At 40.2% G+C, this 23,551-nt stretch overlaps 1 protein-coding gene across 1 annotated transcript; it reads left to right on the forward strand.

The window, feature by feature from the left end:
• Positions 1–625: 625 nt before the first annotated feature.
• c11h18orf21 (chromosome 11 C18orf21 homolog) lies at positions 626–22,315 on the forward strand. Its single transcript, XM_022202025.2, has 5 exons — positions 626–947; positions 6,819–6,841; positions 7,524–7,744; positions 20,641–20,834; positions 21,142–22,315. The coding sequence occupies exons 1-5, from the start codon at positions 853–855 to the stop codon at positions 21,299–21,301; spliced, it is 693 nt and encodes a 230-aa protein (XP_022057717.1). The 5' UTR covers positions 626–852; the 3' UTR covers positions 21,302–22,315.
• Positions 22,316–23,551: the final 1,236 nt, after the last annotated feature.

Consider the following 23,551-nt stretch of genomic DNA (forward strand, 5'->3'; position numbering starts at 1 on the left):
ATTGAACTGGATCCTGCAGGAGTTTTTGTGCGACCGAGTCCTTGTCGGATGTCAGAACCTATTAATGTTTTGGCTTCAAGAAAACAAAAACATTTTTTTTTTTTTGCTGGTGATCTGATGTGCGCAGGATACAGCAATAAGGATGTCAATAACCCCACTGCTGTGTAACATTGGTAATTGTTATTGTTCAATAAGATTCGAGGAATGATGACATCAAATTGGTATCTGTACAATCTAGGTGGGATGACTTTGCGCAAAAGTAATCACTTGACATTTTTGGACATCTTGAGTTAGTGCATTGGCATTTCACTTTGGCTGTAGGTAGTAGGTAAGGCTCCAAATAAAGCTAGACTACCAGTCGTTTAGCATCTAATTCCAGTTAGATTAGGCTAAATAACCTCAGAATTTAAACAATTAGTTTAAATAATAGCCTACAAATTTTATTATGATTATTATTCAAATAATTATTTTAAATTTCCAGTCTATTTGTAAACCATTAACAAGCAGAGAAGTCTGTTACACTCAATTATTAGGCTACCACCAATAGACAAGGGAACCGCACGGTCGCTCAGCAGTGCGCTCCGTATTTACTCAAATTCCCACAATGCACTGCGAGCAACGTCAGAATCTCGCGACGCAACATGAATCTCTCGGAGCCTACAACGGCTGCATGCAGGTTACATTAAAATTAATAAATTTTCCCACTATTGTCTGACGGCTGCTTTTTCGACTGTATGTAATTATTTTTCTAATCTACATCTGTAACTGCTCGGCCAGTTAAACCGTTTCGGAAGAAGTGTTTTAGTCGGAATTCACAGTTTTTCACGTGTCGCATCAGAAAACTCCCTGAAAATGGAGTGTCAGCCCGAAGAAGAAACAGCGAAATTTCTGTTGGACGCGTCTCTGCTGTACAAGGAGAAATGCCCGGAGCTCTCACGGTTCTTACTGTAAGAAACTTTGTTTGAAATCCATCATAAATTCCACTTTTAAGAGCTGAGCCTGTACTTTCTGTGCTGTATTGTTGTAATGGCAGCACGGAGGCGCTAGGTGGAGAACCTCGACCGGTGACGGTGGGTTTTTGTGCCAAAATGGTGGTAGCCAAACTCTATTTACATTTTCCTAATATGTTCATTACATATAGCTTAATGCTGAAACATGGCATTAGTTTGTCACTGAGTGGCGTCTTAGACTCTTCCACTGGACCAGCTTAAATGTAAATATTTAAAAAAAAATGCAAGTCCAGCCCACATTTCCTTCTTTTTTATTTTTACCGTGCAATATTTCAGACATTTAATAGACTGTATAACGAGAAAATAACTCACAGCTTTACCCTATAGCCAAAATAGAAAGGTGGCTTTATAACTGATGTTCAGTAGTACACTATGTATTAAAATTATGTTTATCATTTGGAGATTGATTGCTCTAAATTTGTGTTAAAAAAATAAGCCACTCCCCATTAAGATTGGCTTGGCATTCACAGATTTCCCTTCTTATTGCATATGTGTGCAGTTCCAGTCCTTAAAAATTGCTGTGTTACAACTACCTTCAACTGACGCCATGGTTTATAATAGCATTTGCGCCTCTAAATGTCATGTATTTTTGTGTTTAGTGGTGCCACAATCAAGACATTGTTTCTTGTTTGGATTGTGTTTCTCAGTGTGAAAGCTGCATTATTCCAGTGGAGTGTAGTGCGCCTGCTGATGTTAGACCAGTGACTTATTGAAGCTGTACAAGAGTCCCAGGAGAGTCCCGTGGCTGCTCATGTGCAGATGTAGTAAGCAGGTCTGTGAGCCATGTGTGGGTGCTTGTAGCTGATGATTTTAGCTTAAGTCTTTTGCCATTCGAGCTCATGTGGTTGCAGAGTGAAGTAAATTTTATTGGTGAGGACACAGCACCTTCTTAACAAGCATAAAAATGAGACCAACATGAAGTAAACAAAGTGGCACAGGCGTAGATAGTCCCTCTAATCATTGGGTACGAGAGCCAGGCAGTCTATAAGCTTTTCTCCTTTCTTGTGTCACTTGCATGGCTGTTAAATGGACCCATACAGAGTTTTTTCGCAGGGTACCGACTGTGTTTATCTGATTAGATCCCTCTAGTTAATTTTTTCCATTTTCCATTAGAATAAAACACAATGCTGCTTGGGTTTTGTTTCTTTTCCCAGTATAGCAGCTTCTGGTGGCATATTCCATACAGTGGAGATTGCCTTATTGTGGTGAAAGCTGAAAGTAATTTCCAGAGAAATCCTCTTAAGCCTTTACTGTAGACTGTGTGGGTGTGAGAGAGAGAGAGAGATTGTGAAAGAGAGAGTGAAAAAATGTGTGTACATATAGGTCATGTGCACTTACAGGTGTAGAGAAAGTGTGCTCGGATTGGATTTGTGACGGTGCAAATGGGCATTAATGCATTTAAAGCGTGTAAAAGCGTGCGTGTGTGTGTGGAGGCTTGTGGTGAAGTTGGGCTCCAGCCATGTCCCTGTATCCTCGGGCTTGTTTTCACTTTCACCTGAGCCAGGAAATTTGTGGGCAGTACCATGAATGGAAACAAAAACAGAGGTTTAAATAGTCAAACCGCGGTCTGGGTCATTTTACGGATGTGTGTGAGCCCACTGCTAGTTTAGGACATTGATCTGTTCCCCAGATTACCTGGCATTGATGAGTTATGGTGTTTACAGAACATTCTGACCACATTTAACTATGACCAGCTGCCCGGAAGGCAAGACACGAGTCTAAATGTTTGGACCACTGACTGTGAGATCTAACTGGAAAGAAAGCACAATTATTAGCCACAGCCAAAATTTACACTTATCATGGTGAGCTAATTAAGTGATCTTCGACCATATGGATAACATGAAATGCAGCTTACTAGGAAGAAAATGACTGTTCAGAAGAAATGTTTCTGATCCATATCTTGGATGTGCATTTGATCAAACTGTGCATCCAGGACGTGAGGGGAAATAAATGCCTTTCATATCCCTGGCATATGTGGTCATTGTGTGTTGATGTTTTAAGTCCTGAGGAACCACAACTGTCTGTACGTGTTCTTCTGCGGGTTTCCACTGTCTCTGCTTTCTCCAGTTATGGTTTTGGCCCATGCGTCACTGGCGTGTTTGTTTTGTGGGCGCATGTCATTACTCATACACACTGCTCCACATATTTGTTGGAGATGGCGTTACTGCCTCCTGCCGCTGTCTTCACCTTCTGTCAGACTGATGATGGCTGAATGTGTCAGTGTGTGAGTTACAGTTACATTACCGCTGAACAAAAATGCATCAGTGTTGTTGACTTCTGGTAAAGGCTTTCATTGAATTATTTCTGTCACAGTATAGTATGTTTGTTTCTGTGTGGAGGAGCGGAAACGGGTGTTATTTATTGAACACGTGGCTCGCTACGTGTGACTGTGTTTGTCCCTGACGTCACTTTATTGTCGCTCACGTTGCCAGACCAGTGAAGCTTTTTCCGGTAAGTTCATAATCATAGTTCTGTGTCTGGTAACTAGAGCCTGATAACCAAAGTATGCTCGGTGTCTGCTCTGTAAACAATGTCATAATGACTTGGTTTTTAAATGGCCTCAAGTGCTACTGGGTATTATGTCTTCGCACAGGGCCAACATTTTTACTCTCGTGTAGATAATATAACGGTAATTCAATAGAGACTGTTATTACTGCCACTCTGATTAATCAGTTGAAGTCTACGTTGGAGAAAAAATAAAGCTGAAGATTTTTGCGAAGGGTGATTGTTGTGATTATATTCTTTGCCTGTGCATAATCTGTTAAAATAGCACTTTCATACTATTTCTCAAAGGATAGTGTGATGTTTTCAAAGCACCTGTTTAATTTAATCTACAGTCTAACAACTAAAGATGTTTATTTCACTATCATTTGTCAAAGAGAGGAATCAAATCCCTACATCTGAGAAGCTGTTACTAGTGTTACTTGAAAGATGATTCATCGATTTTAATCTAGTCGACAGCTTATTTTCTCTCAGTTGACTAGTCATTGAATCAAATAATTATGTCTGCTCTAAAATGGTGCCTGCAGGGGCTTTGATTCAATTGAACCCTGCTTTTCATCTGCCTCATAATTAGAGATATGATGGATGAAATATCAATAAACCAATACGTGTCGTTTGTTTTCGTGATGCATTATATCATGAACAGTGTAAGTAATCAGTGCCATGGCTGAGCGTTACTTGCAGCAAGGGGCTTCTTGTATCATTGTTAGATCAGTTTCTGGTGCAAACGTGTGACTAAATTGCTCGAATAATATAATATGCAATTGTGTCGAGCAGATCAGTTTTACAGTGTTTGAGGTGAGCTGGTGTGCTCCAGCTTCCACGAGTGGGAAGGTTTGACTGAAAGAGGCAGGGACAGCCTGGATCCAAGCATGTGGTTGCATTTATCAAATGAATGAGAATACAGTGAACAGAATTTCCTAAAGTAGTGAAGAAATGGAAACAAAAACAGAAAGCTAAACAAATTAAAGTGACGCATTATAAAACTGAATATCAAGGATAGCATACACACACTGACACCACGCTGCAGTAAAGTCCTGCTTCTTGTCAGTTTAACCGTATGTTTTCCTTTCCTTTCCACTTACACAGATTTTGTAATGTATCATAGATATTATATCAGGTGTGGCAGAATCACTGTTTTATGTTGCTTTTTATTGTGGACAACAAATCATGACTGTTCTCAGCTTCATTTGACCGCATTTTTCCTTTCGTCTGCCACCACCTGTTAAAGACTTCTTTCATCTCACCTCGTTCATCCACCACTTGCTCGAATTTCCTCTCTTACTGTGTCTCTCGTCTTACTCCCCTCTCAGCAGGAGCCAGAAACCGTCTTTGGCCGTACAAATGAGCCCCAGACTGGGAGGCACCTGCTGGCCTCTTTCTCTGTCATGTCCGGCTGATAAATGGGTCCAGGCCAGTCTGTGCTATGGAGGGGTACAGTGTCCAGAGAGTTCAATGATTGACAAAGACCACAGCTCTACCTGTGTCTAAATATCTAAATATGTTGCAAACATCAGTGCAGGTTTTTTTCAGGCTATACCAGAAATTGTACTGTTTTCCATGATGGTAGCAATAAAATGTTCATAATGCTTTTAATTTTGTGCGCTTTGCCCCCGACAGTGTTTCTGTCTCTAATTACATTATTAAATTGTAGCCAATGCATAATCCCCCCCATTCAGTGTCCATCCTTTTGCATCTTCCAGTACTCTGTTAATAACGTATTCCAGCTGTCAGCAGTTCATGCGTAGGGCCGGTATCTTCAGCGTTCATCACCACAACCAAGTCTGCACTTAAAAGGCGATGCATGAAAAGTATGTTAATAAGATTTGTGCTGTGGAAGAGGTCTTTGCGGTGTACAGTTTCTGAGAGCTGGCTCATCACGCAAAAAGTGGAAAGAGAGGCAGGAAAAAGAAAATTCCCCACGAATCTGGCTTCTCTACACTCAAGCCATTGAGTTGTTGTTGTTTTTTTTAAAAACAGAAATCTTGTCTGAAGATTTGCTTTCATCTTCCGTCAAAGAAAAGCAGAACATGTTGTTTTATGTAGCCAGACTCTATAGCGAGTGGTGTTATCAATAGCGAAGCAACTGCCGTGGGAAATGTATTCAAAACCTGCTAACTTTCTAAAGAGGATTTTTATATTGGCTTGATAATTGATTGATAATATGGCTTTCACAACAAGTAACTAAGTGTTTCTGGAATTGTTCGAGGTCCATGAATCACTATCAGTCCTTTACATAGTCACACTTCGCCACACTGGCCTCATGCAGCCTGACTTCATTTCCGGTATTTTCTGACAGGGCTCCTATATAATCTGACAGTTTAATCCAGTCACTGATTATTAAATTGGGGGAGGATCAAGGGACAGTGCCTCAGACTGTGGGATGACTGATGAGAGATATGTTGCAAATCTGTCCTCACCCTGCAATGCGTCCAGCTCCATCCAGAATCATCCAGCATTTTAAAGCACCATCTCACATATGGTGCGTTTGGGAATGCAAGTGGTGAAAGTCAACAAACCGCTGCCTGCTGCCAGATGCCACAGCAGTTGCAGCCCGTGGGTCAGCTCCAGATTAAAGTCGACCTCGTACTCCCCCTCTTGTCTCTATAAACAGCCAGCCCCGTTTCTGTCCCAGCCACACGTGCAGCCGGACAGTAAATATCCCTCCATCAGTTTAAGCCTCGGGCTAATTTTAGCAAGGCTCAACTGGGTGTTAGTTAAAATATCTCATTGTGGGTGTTCCAAAAGTGGCGGCATCCCTGTTGTGGGGTGAAGTGATTGCAATGGTTTGGAGAGTTGCCCTATATTGTTTGGGAGAGACCTATCTGCTTTTCCGGTTGCATGTTTTCCACTACACACAATGGGAAGAGGTTTCCATGACGAGCTTTTTTTTCTTCTTCTTTTCTAAATTGGTGTTTCCAGCTTGTAATGAGTTTGTTTGCATGAATGTATTTTATGCAGATTACAGAATTATTTTTTGCAAGTAAAGAAAAATTGACCAGATGTTCATTTCTGTTCACTTTATGTCTTATTATATTAGTTCCATATGAAATGAGCTGTTGTAATGCAAATTGAGAGGAGCGTTTCAAAAAAGGCATGAATATGCATGTTAAATTACACGCTATTCTCCAGCGCTTTAGAAAACTACAAACTTTATCGATTGAAGAGATGAAACTATTAAAGTTCCACTTCATCATCATTTTTGTACTGATGTTTTTTTTTAAACATCAAACCCAGGGAATTTTACTTTTTCTTTTATAAGTCTGTTCAAAGTGTCTGATCTTGTCTCCTCTTTGTCTTCCCCAGGCAACCGCCCCTGAATGCTAACGGTGAGTTAATTTCATTTTTGCATGTTTTCATCACTGATGCCCTAGAGCGTAATAGCCACATAGAGAAGACTGCAGTAGTAAGTAGGACCTTGTCACTGGCTTGTCAAGGTTGATAAAACTCACTAAATCCTCAGCCAAACACACAGTCAGCCAGCTGTCTATAGCAGACTGCTGGGTGGGATCAAACACACACATACACACACTCTGAGACCCATGCCAGCCAAAATCACATCAATAAGCCGCAGCGCCATTTAGTAAGACTGCTCAGAGCTTTCTCATCAAATAATGAAAGGACTGGTTCCAAAGAGAGTAACATGGTGTTTGCTCAGGGGTCAATTTGAAGAAAATTACATTTCTGTCCAAAAGCGGATCATTTGATTTATCAAGTCTAGACATTGAATGAATAAACAGTGCAAAGTGTTTTTTGGGAGTGACAAATACATTCAAATGTAGCTTGTTTTTCTGTGAATATAGAAATATGGGATGGTGTCATTTTGAGCACAGTGTCAGTAGAGAATTGTTCTGCAGTTGCAAAGAAAAACCTGTCCTTCTCATCCTTATGTACACTTGGATCTTTTTGGTTACCTGAATATTCTTTTGTTCCTAAGTAACATGCATGACAGCACACTAAAATATTTGCCAAGAAGTGTTAGATAATCTGTGTGTCTGCTCTTTTCCTCAGCCCCAATGAAGTCCAAAGTCTCCAACCTGATACGAAACACCTTGATCTGCCCGTACTGTTGTCAGTGGCTGCTGCCTGACAATCACCGGATGCGACTGTGGCCCAAAAAGCGTCCGTCAGCACGGGTGCAGAGTGTCCTGCTCAGGAAGGCCAGAGGCAAACGTCTCAGCCTAGTGCAGAAAAATCTGCTGCACCGTTTCCAAACGTCCTCCTCAGTCCTGGTGAGAACACAAAGCACTACAGCCTCATAGACCTTGTTAGTATGTATTGTACTGCACTGCCACATATTGTCTTTGCAGGGGTATATGTCAAGGTAAACAGATTTCAACAAAAAAGGCAACTAAAAGTGCTTTACGTAAAAAATAAAAAGGCTGGACTAGTCGGAAAATAAACTCAAGGCAATTGAAAAAGACACATAAAGAGATTTTTATGAGAGTAAAATAAAAACTAAGATGAAACTAAGTTAAAATAGAACGCCGATTACTTTGAGAATGCAAACTACAATGCAGTGAAGGGGAAAAAAATGAATAAATTGTTCCAAATATAATTTAATCGTGGGGAACAGCAATCTTAAGCCTTGATTTATAGGAACTGACAATTGGAGCAATGTTGGCACAGTAAATCCAGCTGTAAGACTAAATGCTATCTTACGCTACAGTTGTGTTGATGTAGTTTAGGGGTTATTTAGATAGATTTAGAAATAATACTTTTTAATAATAATATGTTTTTGGAAGCTTTGTAATGTCATGGTTTTAAATGAATCCAAAGTCATTTTTGTCCACTTTTTTTTTTTTTAAATATTATTGTTAACACTGGTTCTACCTGTGATCTATCACTTTGACTTTAGTGAGCTCAAAAATGTTATTTAGTTGAAGGCCCTGAAATATCATCCTCTATGTACGCTAAAAAAAAACCCTGCTACATGGCCACTAATTCCATATGTTCACCTCAGATGTCTAATGGGTGCAGGACAGGACAGAATTTCCTACAAGTTATCAAAAATGATCACATTGCTATTTATGGTACTTGTCAAGCCCTGCATTGTCCTGTATTGCATTGTTTCCAGCCTTCGTTGCTATTTAGATCGATGAAGTCATTAGTATTCATTCCACACAATGTGTCTGGTTCATTATGGTGCTCCACTCATTGCTACCGCCTTTACAGTGGTCCCATTAGGCTTAACTGTAAGAGCACTAATGTTGCTAGACTATGCTTTGTCAACGCTCACCCCGTTCTGTCCCAAAGCTCCATAAATTGTTATAGTGTTCCTTTTTATCTGTCCTGTTAATGGATGGCGCCAAGTAGGGACAAAATGGAAAGCATATTTTGGCCGGCACCCACCCATTCTACTGATAAACCCATTTAGGTGAGGGAGCCGGTGATGGAGCACGTAACGATAGGGTCATTTCCCCCTGCATCAGAGAGCAGTGATAGGAGAGAACCAGCGAAGAGCCTCTCTGGTGATCTGACATCAGCCCTAATGACGAGCAACTTAAGTGGAAATGCCACTGCCTCATTAAAATCTGGTTGGGTTCATCGAGTACGCAGGTATTCGCCACACAAGGCACTTTGAACCCACTCACCATTATGTATCTGTTGACTCTGAGGGCAAAGTAGTAGACAGAGATGGACCCAAGCAGCAGGAATAAGAAATGTAGCAAAGAAATAACACAGCACAGTGAAACAGCAAATGTGATAAAAGCAAGAGGGGGAAAGGCAGATAGATAAGAGAGATGAACAGGAGAAATCAAATGATGGACTGCCAAAGGAAATGTTGTCATCTTTTGTCATAATTTAATATGCAGCATTGGTTGTGCAGTCCTGTTCTACCTCTCTGTACTGCTGTGGTGGTCAGATCCAGGCTCTGATAGGGAAATTATCTGGTTCACAGAGGAGAGTGCTGTAAAATGTCTATTATGGGGACTCTCGACATTACAGTATAGTGAACAAACAATTCACAGAGCGGCTGGAAAATGGAAAGTACTGCTGTCAAAATCGGAAGTTAAATTCAATACAGTGGATGGAATAATAAAACCCGGCATAAATAATCTTGATTTACGCAGGCCTCTAATAATAGCAGCTGTCAGGTAAGAACTATATGAATGTAGCTTTAGTGCCAAGAGCAAGTAAGAGCAGTGCTGTAAACTGTTTATGAAATCACAGTGCCTACAAATTCCGGCCTTCATATTCGTAAACTTAGACTTGTGTGGCTTTGCTGTTGAACTCTTAACTCTGAGGTAATTATGTGCTGTGTTGTTCGCTGAAGGCCTGTCTTAAAGACGCACAGCAATGACTCTGCACCTCTGCCTGGGCTCATTTGTCAGCGGGCGTCACAATGAAGAATGTTGGTCTTTGATCATCATGTGACTTCCTAGGAAACCAATACACTCCAAGAATGTCCTCCAAGGTATTTTTACCCTCTGTTTTCATGGTCACCAGCTTAAAATTTACCAGAGGTTCAAGAGGCAACAAGTTCAACTACATATCCGAGTCGGCCTACACCTGTGCTCCACACACGGGTGATGGTGAGGTGATACCCTGAAAATGCAGCTGTGAAGATAAGAGGAGGAATGTGTTCTTTCCCTTTCTTTGCCTCTGTGGCTCCATACTGATGAACAGAGCAACACAACCCCGACAGGAAGAGAGCGGCTCAGCACGAGACCCAGAATAAAGAGACCGACATCCACTCGAGTCTTTTTTAAACATAGAAGCTCCGGGCCACAGATAGGATTACGAAAGAATCACGAGTTATGTGTGTGTGTGTGTGTGTGTGTGTGGGTTTTTTTTTTCTTAGTCCTTGTGCAATCAGTTTTAAAGGATGCTGCTTTGATCTGAAAAACAGTCTCTGCATATCCTGGTCGCTACATGAATGAGATAATACAGCACAGTGAACATGTGGCCTTGGTATGCTTTCATTAGCGCTTCTTCCTTTTATTGTTTTATTTCAGTGTGCCAGAGTTGAGAGTTATGGCTGTGTACACGGAAAACTGCTCTTCTTACTGTCAGTTACGCGACACCTACAGAAGGAAGAACGTCAACACGCTACTGTATAATTGTGATGTCAGTTTTTTATGCACAGCCTGAGACAGACCTTTGTTAAAATAAGGTGTGAGTATTTGCAGATGTAGCTACTTGTGTTTTATTGTGTTCTCGATGTTCTTGCAAGTGTGAAAACAATTACACAATTTTATTGTGGATGAAGCGTGATGTGGAAACTTTGAAGAGTTAATAGCTTTTATGACCCATATTTGGATTAGTTAAAAGCAGTTGGGTCGAGGCAAAATTGCATTCAGTCTTTCTAGTTACTCGGAATGAAATATTTTTTCTTCCAAGCAGTGTGCATACATCCATATACTATGCATTTAGGGTGTCATGTCAATCATCCGCACTGATGATTACCATGATTTTTAAAAAGTCTCATCACATATAACTGGCTGATGTTTTGGCAGATGAGCAATACCCAGTACAGTTATGTTTACTCTCTACCTCCCTACAGTCATATTTTTGTTGTAATTAATTTGTCAAAAAAAGGGGCAAAACACAGAAAAAACTAAGTTAAAAATGAGTTTGGGTGATAGCATTATTAATTTTTTTCATTTTCTGTAGTTTTCGCAGTCTTGTTGTTATCAGCAATTGTTCTGGACAGGATAGCTTTACAGTGAAAATCTGATATTGTGACAGCCCTACTGTACTACATAATGATGCACCACTTTCCATGCAGATCCTTTATCGTATTTACAGTAAATTTATGGTTTGAACTTAATGAACTTATCTAAGCGTGAAAACTTCAGAGAAATATATGCACATTTATACTCGTACACATGCGCGTTTTGAAGTATTTATACTCCAGGATGTAAATCCCCCTCATTTCACACCATATTGCTCTCTCTTAAGGGTGAGTGTATGTGAATGTGCTGCCCTCGGATGCCAGTGTATGATAGGCTTTCCTCATCTCTGTGAAGTTGTGTCTTTGAGGTATTATAAATCAGGTATGTTTATGCATTCTGGGCAGGTTATCTAACAGCGGATATGGAAATAAGCTGGAGTGCATCCCCACAAGAGAGGCAGAGACCCTAAATGGAGCGAAGAATAGACTCTTCTCCTCCTCCTTCATTCTTCTGCTCTCCCTTGTCGAGTACAGATTTATACTTCCCAGCAGAGTTGTTTGTGACGTTCATGTTGTTTTGGGTGGTTAATTTATGTATATTCTGAAAACAGAACGTGTTTTCAGAATAACAGATCAACCAGACATGAAAAATATAACCAAGTGACAGCTCATAAGTGGTTGAAAAATCTTTCCTTTTTCCGAGAAGAGCCATCCCTTCTAGATCTGAGTCCAATCTGTCTCTGTAATTTATGTCACAGCTTCTTCTTAACCTCACTGACCACCTCTCTTCCTCTGCCTGTTTTTACTCTTTCCAATCTATCCTTTTCTCTTGCGTTTTACCTCAACTCCTCTACCTGACTGCCCCCTTGCATTATCTTCATCTTTCTCTTCTTCTCCTTCCATTCTTGGCCATCTCTTCACCACATCTCTGTCATATTTATCTTTCCTGGAGAATGTCTCTTGAGGAGATGACAGGGAACAGGAGGCAGCAATGTCTGGCTGGTGCTTTGCCTGTTTGCTCTCCGGGAACAGGAAACGCTCCACTGAGGGTTATGACACCTTAAGAGAGGCCAGCAAGTGACAGGATGACAGGAAGGGGGACATGTTGGGGAAGAGAGAGGCCATGAGGAGAACACGATTTTTTTTTAGACACGAACAGAGGAGACTCAACGTGAAGTGGAAACACTCATCATGTGTGCAGGGATTTAAGTGGAACATTTTAAGCATGCTAACAGGCACACATACAGTAAGAGCAGCAGTCATTGCAAATCAGTGCCAGCTGAGCTGACATCCTCGGGGAATCTTTAAGTGAACAAACTAAATATGCTCACTGCAACATAAATTTGAAGTTGTTTTTATACTTATAAATGACCTAATGTCACACCATTGCAGCATGTCAGCTCGTAATTATCCTCTGTGTCTCACTTGATTTTGTTTTTCAACACTGCTATTAAAAGCTTACTCTAGAACTTGGCAATCCCCTCCGTAAGTCTGACTGCAAGATGTCAGCAGTGTCAGGGTTTGGAAGCTGCCTTTGTTAAGCTTTTGGATCATCACTCAGCACTATTTACAATATTTTGCTGCTGAAACAATTTTCTCAGCACGTGTACACATTAATGACATTCATTTCATGTGTATTTACACTTGGGAGATTTGTCACTTCTTATTATATTCAGAAAAGAGTTCTAAATCTAGATCTGTCTCTCAGCTGTTTTCTTTATTCCTCAGTCCCAAATGTCTGTCTGCACTCAGAACAGCTGCACCCTGAAGCACAACTGGGCTGTTCAGGTGTGTCAAGAACATTAAATAAACAAAAATACAGACATACAACTGTCACAAATATGAATGTGCCTTGTGCCAAGTAGTTTCCTTTGGTCTCTCTTCACTTAGTAAAAAAGAATATGAAGGTTCCCAAATTGCATTTTTATATCCAAAATACTCAGTTGAGTGCTGTTTTTACTGCCACTTTAAACCAAACCAAGATGGCATGCTTTAGATAAATCTGCAGTGACTGGTTTGCTGTGACTTCAACAGATATTATCTGTGGGATTTTGACAAGCATTTGTTTTAACATTTTATTATCTGATTATATTTTAATTTCATATCTGAGAGAACCACATCAAACATTTTTCACAGGAAGAAGTCAAAGATTAAAGTTGCAGTGATTTCATGGTTGATTAGAAAAGCATATGGAATTTATCGTAAAGAATTAACAGAAGCAGGGCGATCCAAAAGCTGCAGAGGCCTTGATGTAATGTCGCTGGTTTAATTCCCAGCCAGCCTCGTCCCTTCCTGCATGCCATTCCCATGCTCTCCTTAGCTACACTTCTTGTCTCCAAATATCCAAGAAAGGCAGAAATGCCAACCAACATTATAGATGTATATAAAAGTATGTATTTTTATAATATATTCCAGCTGACAGGAAATTTGTGTTTGACTTTAGATACATCATCAGTTCATGTCTTGATATCTTTTCTCCAATCTTTTGCTGTGGTTGGCTTTGAGGCAGATCTGCTGTGTGATGCAGGATAAAATATGACCTTTATCACCACCAACAGAGACAGAAAGAGGGAGAGAAAAAGATATGACATCTTTTTTTAAATGGCAGTGTGTAGCAGCTCTGAATTCAAATTGGTTGTCTCTCTGTATTTACCGGGCTGCCTGCCGCCAGACATTGTACCTAAGTGGCTGCCTGCACCCAATCACAGTACAAGGCCACGGTTAGAGGAAAGTTTACGACGCTTGCCTCGTATTGATCCCCCAACGGCTCTTCTGCGTTCAGCTTTATTGTGTTGTATTGACGTGTTCTCAAATGACTTTCACACACAGCGCACGTAGATGTCCATGCCTTTGAGTTCACAAAAAGCAGAAACATTTTGGAAACTGTCACACGATCGACATTTAGCGATAAACTATTGTGAGACAGATTGTTTTGCTCCAGACGTCTAACAGGCATCTAATTCTGTCACTCACTCTGTTCGTCAACTCTACTCATCTTCCCCCTCTTGGGTGGTATCGTACTGCCAAGGTCAAATTAATCAGCCCAAGCTGACCTCTGGCAGCAGAGAGAAAGAGGAAGGGAGGTATTTATGGACCAGGGGCTATTAATAGAAGGAAGGGTCCATCTGCAGCATTGATTTATGTGGGCCTGTGCATGTTTGTGTGTCTATATGTGTGTCATTTTTATGTGAATTGTGCTCTCCCAGTCATATTTTTTATGTGTACACACACACACACACACACACACACATATATATATATATATACATACAACACAAATCAGCTGAAACATAAAAAAACACTGACGGGGGATGTAACTAACATTTATTATCCTGTTACAATATTAATCAGTCTATAAAGGGGTGGGATTCGAGGCATACATATAGATAGAGGTAGACCTATGCAAACCTCATGTGACACTCAGTCATATACCTATATTTGTAGTCGTGAACAAAAGTTTACCAGGTTATCATTACTGTCATGAGGTTCCAATAACTCCTGTAACTTATAATTTTTTATAATGGAATTATTGAAGCAAATGTGTCTTTGTCGCAAAAAATAATCGTGCATTTTTGTTCTTTCATAGGTTTATTACACGTTTTCTGGAAAAATGACACAATCTTTTGGGTCAAAAATATACATACAGCAACTTCAATTGTCAGTTTTAAGTATGTAGAATGCTGTATTAATCAAATCTTCAATTCAGTCACCAGCATGGCTCAGAGATAATTGGTCAGTGTCCACAATCCAGCATGTTCTACATCGGGATGGGATGGGCTGAGAGGCTGCCATGCAAGGAGGAAGTCCTTCCTCTAGAAAGGGCACCTTGATACTCGACTGAAGTTTGCTGCTGATCACATGGACAAACAAGAGTCTTCTGGAGGAAGGTTTGGTAGTCAGATGAAACAAAAATTGACTTATTTGGCCACAGTGGACAGAAATGTCTTTGGAGGAGAGAACTTCAAGAACACCAATGACTGATGCCTCATCACAAAACAGTGGAATATGACGAAGAAACAAGTCTGTGTAGGATAGCCAGCAAATTTAGTTGAACTGTATCAATTCTGTCTAGAGGACTGTTTAAAGATACTAACAGAAGCGTGTCAGCAGCTTGTGAATGGCTTCCAAATGCACCCAGTTGAGGTTAAAATGACCAAAGGACATTTTATCAAATATTTTTAACCGAGTACATTTTGTTATATTTCCAGAACACCTGTAATAGGGCAATAAAAGAGCCAAAATGCATGTTTGTTTTTTGGGACAAAGACACGTGTGTCACTGATTCCACTATAGAAAATAGTCACTGGAAACATGAGACTGCCAAGATATACAAACTTTTGTTCACAACTGTATAGAGTTTTTGGTATAAAACATAAATCTGTCTGACCTCCCTATAGGAGCCTTCCTTCCTTCCTTCCTTCCTTCCTGTCCTTACTGTCGCTTCCTTCCTTCTCTCCCTCCTATCTGTCGTTACTCGCCCCTTCCTTTCTTCCTTTCTTGTTCCGCATAGCACAAGCAATTATTTTTATTGACGTCCTCACTTGTTTATATGACAGCTTCAGAAGTGTTAAACTCGCCACCCCCCCTTGTCGTTTCTCACAGTATTCTTTTACACATATTCAGCTGGACACAGCTTTGGCCACATGACAAAAAGCTGCACAGCTACACTGAGAGTTGTCCCATTTATCATGAATTGTCTCTCAGCCTATTGAAACCTCATGCAAATATGCTTTGCATTCATAAAAACTGAGTTTGGACCTATTACTGTGCAGACATGAGAATTAACAGAGTGGTTAATTCTGTTGTAATTTTTAAAGGAGTGTATTTCAGTAGCTGCTGTTATCAGTGTGTATAATGATGAGATGTTGTCTTTTTATGGTATGAAGTTTGAACTGCAGGTGCTGACATCCCATGCACCATGTGTGGTTGTCAGAGCTGAATAGCCGGGGCGTGCTGTATGTGTATGGGATCAAAGTTAAGTGTATTTGTCACCACGACTGTCTGAGTTGGCTCACGTTTCACATTGAAGAAAAACACAAGCATGGGTATGGTATCAGAAAGAAACCACAAGGCTCCATTTATTTGTGATGGGATTAAGATGAAAGGTCACGGCTGAGCTGGTGTTGGAATATACAGGTTAGAGGCAATAGTAGACTTCTGCGAAGTAACAAAATGGAATGTCATATGTTCTTCCTCTGACCATATTGTCAACTTGATCTTCTTGACAGAAATTCAACTTTGTGCATAAAATAATCATCCTTCATATTACTCCAGCTGTGTATAGGTTGTTGTTTATCCTTACTCTACCCCGAAGATCTGAAACATCGCCATATGCTTGATTGGCCCGTGTTTAGGGTTGACTGCTGCCAAGATGAGGAAATCAAATCTGTCTCACCGACTCACGTGTGCCCCTCCAAGTGCATATGCTACATGTCAGAGGATTAGCGTAAATTAAACTAGTACACGTGATATTTGGGGATTGAATTTCAGGTTATCACGATGTCTTATCACCAAGGAGCAAACATGCTGTCATTGCTGTATTGGAGTGGACAGTATCACTTCCTTGGCACTTAAATATTGAGGTCTGATAAGTGTGCTCACTGTGAGCTTACATGCACACACATTTTGTGAAGGTTTCTTTACTTAGAACCTGCTGAAGCCTGTCGGTGTTTTAGTTCAGGCCAGCTGATGGTAGTTGGGCCAGTCGTGGTAACTAGAGGACAAGAGGATAAACAGCATGAGGTCATTCTAGCTGCAAACATGCATCTGCAGCCAGCTGTCTGTCTCTCTGTGTTTGATTCTGTCCACTGTGAGCCGCACACTCTTATTTTGCGTGGTAGGGGTTTTTTTGGGTTATTTATTTTTTACTTGGCAAGCATAGGATAGTCATCCGAGTTTGAAATGGTACAATCTAGGCTGTCACCTAAATTTCCACGGCTCTAATCACTTACTGTGCTACAACTGAGGCTGTTGCATTTATAACAGAGGAACAAATAGTTTTTGTTTGACTGTCCCCTACCAGTGTCCATTTTACGATCTGATTAAATGAGCCTTTAATGATCAACAAGAGGAAATTGTGTTATCGTAGCAGTAAAAAAGAACGGGAGGTAGTGACAGAAAAGTCATAAATAGAGACAAAGCACATGCAGAGGATGAAAATAGCATAAGAGTGCTAATCACAACCCTTAAAATAAGAAGAGATGGATAAAGGGAACAGAGTTAAAATTGAAATGATGCATGTGCATTACTGGCTCTCTGCATCATTAATCTATTTAAGTGTGTCTTATCTCTGTCTATCTGCAGTTTTGCAGAAGATATGACAAGTGAAACAAAATGTTATAGATGTGTATATGTCTACCTTGGAGCTGTTTGTTTTTTTTGTTTGTTTTTTTTGTTTTTTTACCAAGAGTGAGCTCCTAGACCAGATATTTCTTTGTTTTGATAATTAATACAGCTCTGTATTAATAGGAAACAACTTGCTTGTAACATTGGCAATAGTGCTTCCGTATTCCGTTGTCAAACGAGATAATGTCATTAAACAAATATTGTGTTGTACTCTCATAGCTCTTATTTTCAAAAGCATATTTTCTTTCAAATGTATCGCTGACTTTTGTTTTTGTCAAAATAATTTCTTTGTCATCTGATGGCACCCTGCTTTACTGGGAAAAAATGATGTTGCTGCATAAAACAGCTGTTTTTCAGATGGTAGCTAGTGTCTAAGTAATAACCCAACCAAGTTTAGTTTTTAGCTGTTTCTGACTTGCAGATATTATATTAAATCTGAGTTTTGAATACTTCACAAATCCTCAGTGTTTGACTTGGGAGCACTACAGCAGGAGAGACACTCCTAGAAGTTCCTCTATTTAGCCAGAAAGTGATGCCAGTATAACATCCTTTGCCATGTGTTTGTAATATAAATGTCCTTCCTTGCTTGAGGACACTTCAGACATGAATAAGTTAAAAAAAAAAAAAAAAAAACAGTTCCAGTTTTGTCTGCATCATGATTTGCTGTGACTTGCTGTGACTTATTTTTATACATTGATTGTGATCATAATAGGCTTGTGCTTTGCAAAGTTAAGAAGAGCGCCACTTATTTCAAGTTCACTTTGATGAAGAGGTCTTTACTGTTGGATATTCAAAGCAGTGCTAAAATAGGGGGATTGCCTTTTTCAGAGTTACACAAAAAAGTATTTTGTATCCCTTATGTGATCACAACACGTCAGCATCCAAGGTATTGGTTTTAGCGTTTAGTCCCATCCAAAGAGTAGACAGTTCAAACCTTTGAAATGTGAATTTATTGAGCCAATACCGCTTTGTTGATGAGTAAAACATCTGTATTTCTGTGCTCCTGAAAGTCCATTGCATGAGTTTGTGAACACTGGAAGTTTGCCACTGTGCCTTCACAATATTCGTAAAGTGCATTATAGAACGTAAAGCATGCCTTTGAATGACTTGAGGTCTTCCCTACAGCATAGAAATCTGCATTCTGTTGATGTGCTGAACTGAGCTCACCACTAATTCAGCGTAGTAACTTTTAAAACTTTCTGAGTTAGATCCCACAGATTTGCAAATAGAATTTATCAAATAATTTTGCATGTAGTAATAATGCCATTCGACATGGAGAAGTATTTAGTATATTTCTGTTTGTTTAGTCTGCCTTTTTGACAGAGCATTGGTCAGTCCTCCTTTGAGCCACACCCCTAACCCAAAGGTGGGTGGGTCAGTTGCTGGGCTCGGTCTGTATAAAGTCGGACATGCAGGCTGGTGGAGTAAACACTTCACACACAGTCAGGTAGACAGAAAGAGCAACTAAGTGTTCCTGGTTCACCGAAACCCAACTCTCCGGCACTTTCCAACAGACACCTGTCAGACTCTAACATGGCAACATTCGTGTCGGTGAGTTTTCCATCTCCTCAGCATTCGGGACTGTCAGCAGCTCGGCTCAGACTTGCTGACCTCTGCAACGGGGGTCTGTTCTAACCGGTTTTAACCTTGTACAACTCTGGATGCCGTGTCATTGATTGGATTTAAGTTACTGAAGGTTTGGAGGGATGTTAAGGAGTCTTTAATCAACACTAAATAGCACTTAACACTGTGTACTGCATTTTCTACTTTGAGGAAAGTTTTATTTAGGGACAAAGTGTAATTATCTCCTCTGCCCAAGAGTTTTAGTCTGTTGAAGCTTGTTAATGTGACAGAAAACAGGATCTATATCTTGTCTTTTACTTAGATTATGGTCAGCTTATTCCTGGGATGATCTGATTGTCTCCAAATTGTTACTTTCCTTTGTCCTGATGGTGGTGTCTTAGTTGTGAGTAATGCAATTGAAAAAGAGCTTCTGCAAATGTAAGAGTGATTGTGGTGTGCCAGAGCAGTTAGTCTGTTTTTGTAATTTACCACAGTGTTTGTTTGTGGAAACAGGATTTGTGCTTCATTAGGTTCTCATTGATTCATTACTGGTGATTGTGTAGCAGGCTGTGTGCACCCTGTGACGCGTACTGTCATTTGTCCCAGTCACAGTGTAATTGCACACAATGTGACATTTTATCGGAAGACTACAGAGTGCTAGGCAGGAGTTTAGGATGCCAGTAGTTGTCTTGGTTCATAACATTCTCATGACAGTGCAGTTGCACCTTGTAACTCTCACAAATGTCTACATGCTTTCCCTTCAATAGAGTCAGATTTTTTGTTTGCATGCGATGTGTAATATGTGTAATATAGTTTTAAATTTGTCACCAGAGGTACATTAAGGATAAGAGTCTGCTGAAGTGTCATTGTAGTTGTAGTTTAAAAAAAAGACTGCTTCATAGAGTTTAGTAGAAAGAGCTGACTGACGGTTTTGGTAACATTTGTCCCCCGACTAGGTCAAGCTGCATGGCAACAGCCCCAACTTGCCCTCTCATAGGCTAAAGACAGTATTTCCCATCCCACTTTGGCTCATTCAGCTATTTTCATGTCTGTGCAACATACTCAAAGGTGAAATTATGTTTGGCATGGCCAACAGGAAAAGCCTCAGCTGTTAGGTGAATCTCCTGTCAGAAGTTTGCTTCCTGGTCCGCATTATGAGCTATTCCTCAGCTGAGAGGCAGCAGTAGACGTCTCTGAGGCTTTGACTGGCCTGCGTCACCCAGAGCATATGAGCAGCACTCATTACAGCCGCAGCTAGTCGTGCTCTCTGTGCCCCAGGAGTCAATCCATCACTGCGGTCAGTGGCCAGACTAAGTCACTGCAAACTCTTCAGTGTCCCATAGAAGACAATTGTGGCAATGCTTAGTTGGATTTTTAAAAAATAGCTAGAAAAATAAATGATCAAAATTCCTCTCTTTGACTGACATCAATTAGTAAATATATTAATATTTTTAGTTTCAAAAACCTGCAGAATTTTCTGCAAAGTCTTCCTATGAGGACATCTTATATGGCTTCACCTCAAAACCTCATTATGTATGAGAGGAATGTAGATGCAGGGCATGCAATATTAATGAATATGTTCTTTTTCTCTCCTTATCCCAGATGGCCACCTGCCATGCTTGCAGTAAGACATCCAGACACAAAGGAATGAACAGGGATTTTATAGCTACCCTCGCTAAGACCCACAGCACGCCGGGGAGTGCTGCCAAACACAAGACACCTCAGTCCACCAGTAGATCCAGCATGACTACCCCCAAGACTCCTGGCAAAGACAAGACACCTGTTCATACATCGAGGTAAGTTTTTTTTTAGCTTGTTGCTATTAATATCTCTTGAGCTAAGATTTAAGATATCACCTTCCTCGACTAATTTTGGGAGGTGTCACAGACATCCGAGAGTCTGATGTGTGAGGCACGTAAGCATTTGAATGATTAAGTTTCTCTTTGTTCAGCAATAAGAGAACTGCAGCGAGTTAGACGAGCGTGTTGATGCCATGCTTGCTAGATTATATTTTTGTTGACGGGATACTTTTAGCAATTCCTGCCAACCAACAAAATCTCAAATTACTGTTTCTTAACTCTGTTTCTGTCTCTCTCCCTCCAGGTCATCCACCTCGTCCAGCTCCTCAGGGTCAAGCTCAACTTCCTCCAAGCCGCCCAAAGCTAAAAATTGGGTCGTCCAGCGTCTGAGCAAGATTCTCATGCGAGAGGACAACGAGAGTGGCAAGAAAAGGGGGTTGAAAGATTTTCTGTCCTCACTTTGAGTATCTCTTTGTCTTGAAGGTTATACTTCAAAAACAAGGGAATTAGACCCATGTTGTAACCTGTTTACATCAGAGGATAAGGGGGAGCTTAAATAACTAACCTCAGGTTCCAAACCGGCGAAGGAAGGGTTACAGTTGGCCCACCAACACTGCTGTTGCTGGGCTGATTGGAATGGCGTTCCTGGAATCCTGAATGTAACAACTGAGAGCACTGAGCTATTAATCACTTAGTGCATCTTCTGCTGAGTCAGACAGAGGTTTGTTTCCATTGTCTACTTTAGGACATGCCTCTTGTGATCTCCCAAACTGGGGATGTTACTCTTAGTAAAATGTTATTCATCAAATTTCTGGAACATCACAGGAAGCCCAGCTTTATTGTGTGGTGGCCGTTGTGGCATGAAAAGCTGGTTTACATGCCAATATCTTTCTGCGTTTTGAATTTTTTTCTTAAGTTACAATTATACATTCATATGACAAGTGTATATGTGTAACAAATCACTATTCATGCTAGTTTTTGTTAAAACATTTGTATGTGTCTCTCCAGTTGGGAGATGTCTGTGTAACCTCATTTGTCATAGCATAAGTTCATCACAACAGAGTGGCAAATGTATAGATGCTATAGATGCCTCTGCTTCATTTGTGTATGTGCATATAAAGGATTTCGAAGCTGTGCAAAACAACGATACAGTGTTTGTGGTTATCATCAGTTTCTGTTTACATTGAGCAGGCTCAAATGCCTAAAATCTGTACAGAAAAATACTTTATAATTAGTGTTGTCTATACTTAAATTTTTCTTTTGATACTTTCTGTGGCTGTGTATTTGAAAGGTTACTCTTTTCATATTGTTGTAAAGAGCAGGAATATTAAATCTATCCACTACATTTTGTACTGCCTGATTACCAACTCTGTTGTAGATCAGCTGTTTAATGAGCAGTGTGTGTTTATATCCTTAAATACCTCACATTTATATTCCACTTACTGTGACACTGAAATAAAATCTTTTCAGTCATGAAATTCTGTGCTCTTTATTCTTAGTCACATATGAGTGCTCAAAATGTTCCTAAACTGTAGCTTCTATGTCAATTTAATTTCCACTGATATATGGATAAATAGACAGAAAATGTTTGATCATTTGAGCTACATATATCGGGGGTGTTGTAAGGAGTCTCTACACCTTGTCTTGCTTAGCCGACAGCTGTTTAACACCACAGGTCAGGGCACTTCACGTTGTAAAGTTAAGACTTTACTATATTACTCTATAGTATGAAACCCAACATATCCAAATATTCACTCTGAGCAACCACTTGGTGACAGTGGAAAGAAAAAAAGTCCCTGTTACCAAGTATAAAGGAGGGCAGCTGTAGCAGAGAGAACCAGACAAATGACACATAAGAGAACAACAAACACCAGGGAGGCTAATGAGGCCAGTAACTACAGTGCAACTCTGCATCCAGAGATACCCGTAGGGGGCACAAACTACAAGAGAGAATACACAAAGTTAATTATATGCAATGGTGACAGATAAATGCATGTAAAATGAAACGGAAAGTCAAACTGCGCTTAAGATACTGCAAGATAAGGCATAACAAGAAAGTAGCTGCCAAATGCATTCAGTGTACAAAGTAAAAAAGAATAAAAATAACTGAACAAAAACATAAATGCAGCATATAACATTGTGTTAAATTCTACCCATTCTTTTAAATATATAGTCACAGGTATTTGCTGTTCCAACACTCAGTATTTTTACAATAGAATAGATGTTATAAAACAACCAAAAACACACTTTATTGGAAATGATGACCGGTAGATCGAGAGAGCGGTCATAGACCAGAAAGCACAATTCAGTGTGTTCATCACGTAAATCACGTCTGCAAGACAGAACTAATGACATTGTGGATGCTGGCTTCAGTAATATTGCTCCTCTCTTTGTGAAGGGCTGGTGAAGCTGGCACACACACGGACACGTCGGACACGTCGGACACGTCCATCCACAGCATCACGTTGCAGATCAGGCTTTCTGAAATAATTTCTTACATGACAAATGGTGGAGTTGTGGACATGCGAGAGCCTGGCTTATGTGGCCCTAACTGACCTGCCAGTATTCATACATTTAAAGGTGGCTTTTTATACTCACTGGGCATATGATTGTCTTTGTACTGGTTACTCTATCTCATCATTGTCATTTAAAGCCTCACATGACAGTGTGTGAATTAACTCAATTTGTGAATTTCTAACCAGTTGAAAAGCTCA

This window comes from Acanthochromis polyacanthus, chromosome 11 (assembly GCF_021347895.1).
Source record: "Acanthochromis polyacanthus isolate Apoly-LR-REF ecotype Palm Island chromosome 11, KAUST_Apoly_ChrSc, whole genome shotgun sequence".
Classification (NCBI taxonomy): domain Eukaryota; kingdom Metazoa; phylum Chordata; class Actinopteri; family Pomacentridae; genus Acanthochromis; species Acanthochromis polyacanthus.

Bases quoted from the DNA above. Each gene is read 5' to 3' on its own strand.
- c11h18orf21 (XM_022202025.2), top strand. From the start codon at position 853: ATGGAGTGTCAGCCCGAAGAAGAAACAGCGAAATTTCTGTTGGACGCG. The intron at 948-6,818 runs GTAAGAAACTTT...TGTCTTCCCCAG, and splicing joins GAGCTCTCACGGTTCTTACT to GCAACCGCCCCTGAATGCTA. The intron at 6,842-7,523 runs GTGAGTTAATTT...TCTTTTCCTCAG, and splicing joins ACCGCCCCTGAATGCTAACG to CCCCAATGAAGTCCAAAGTC.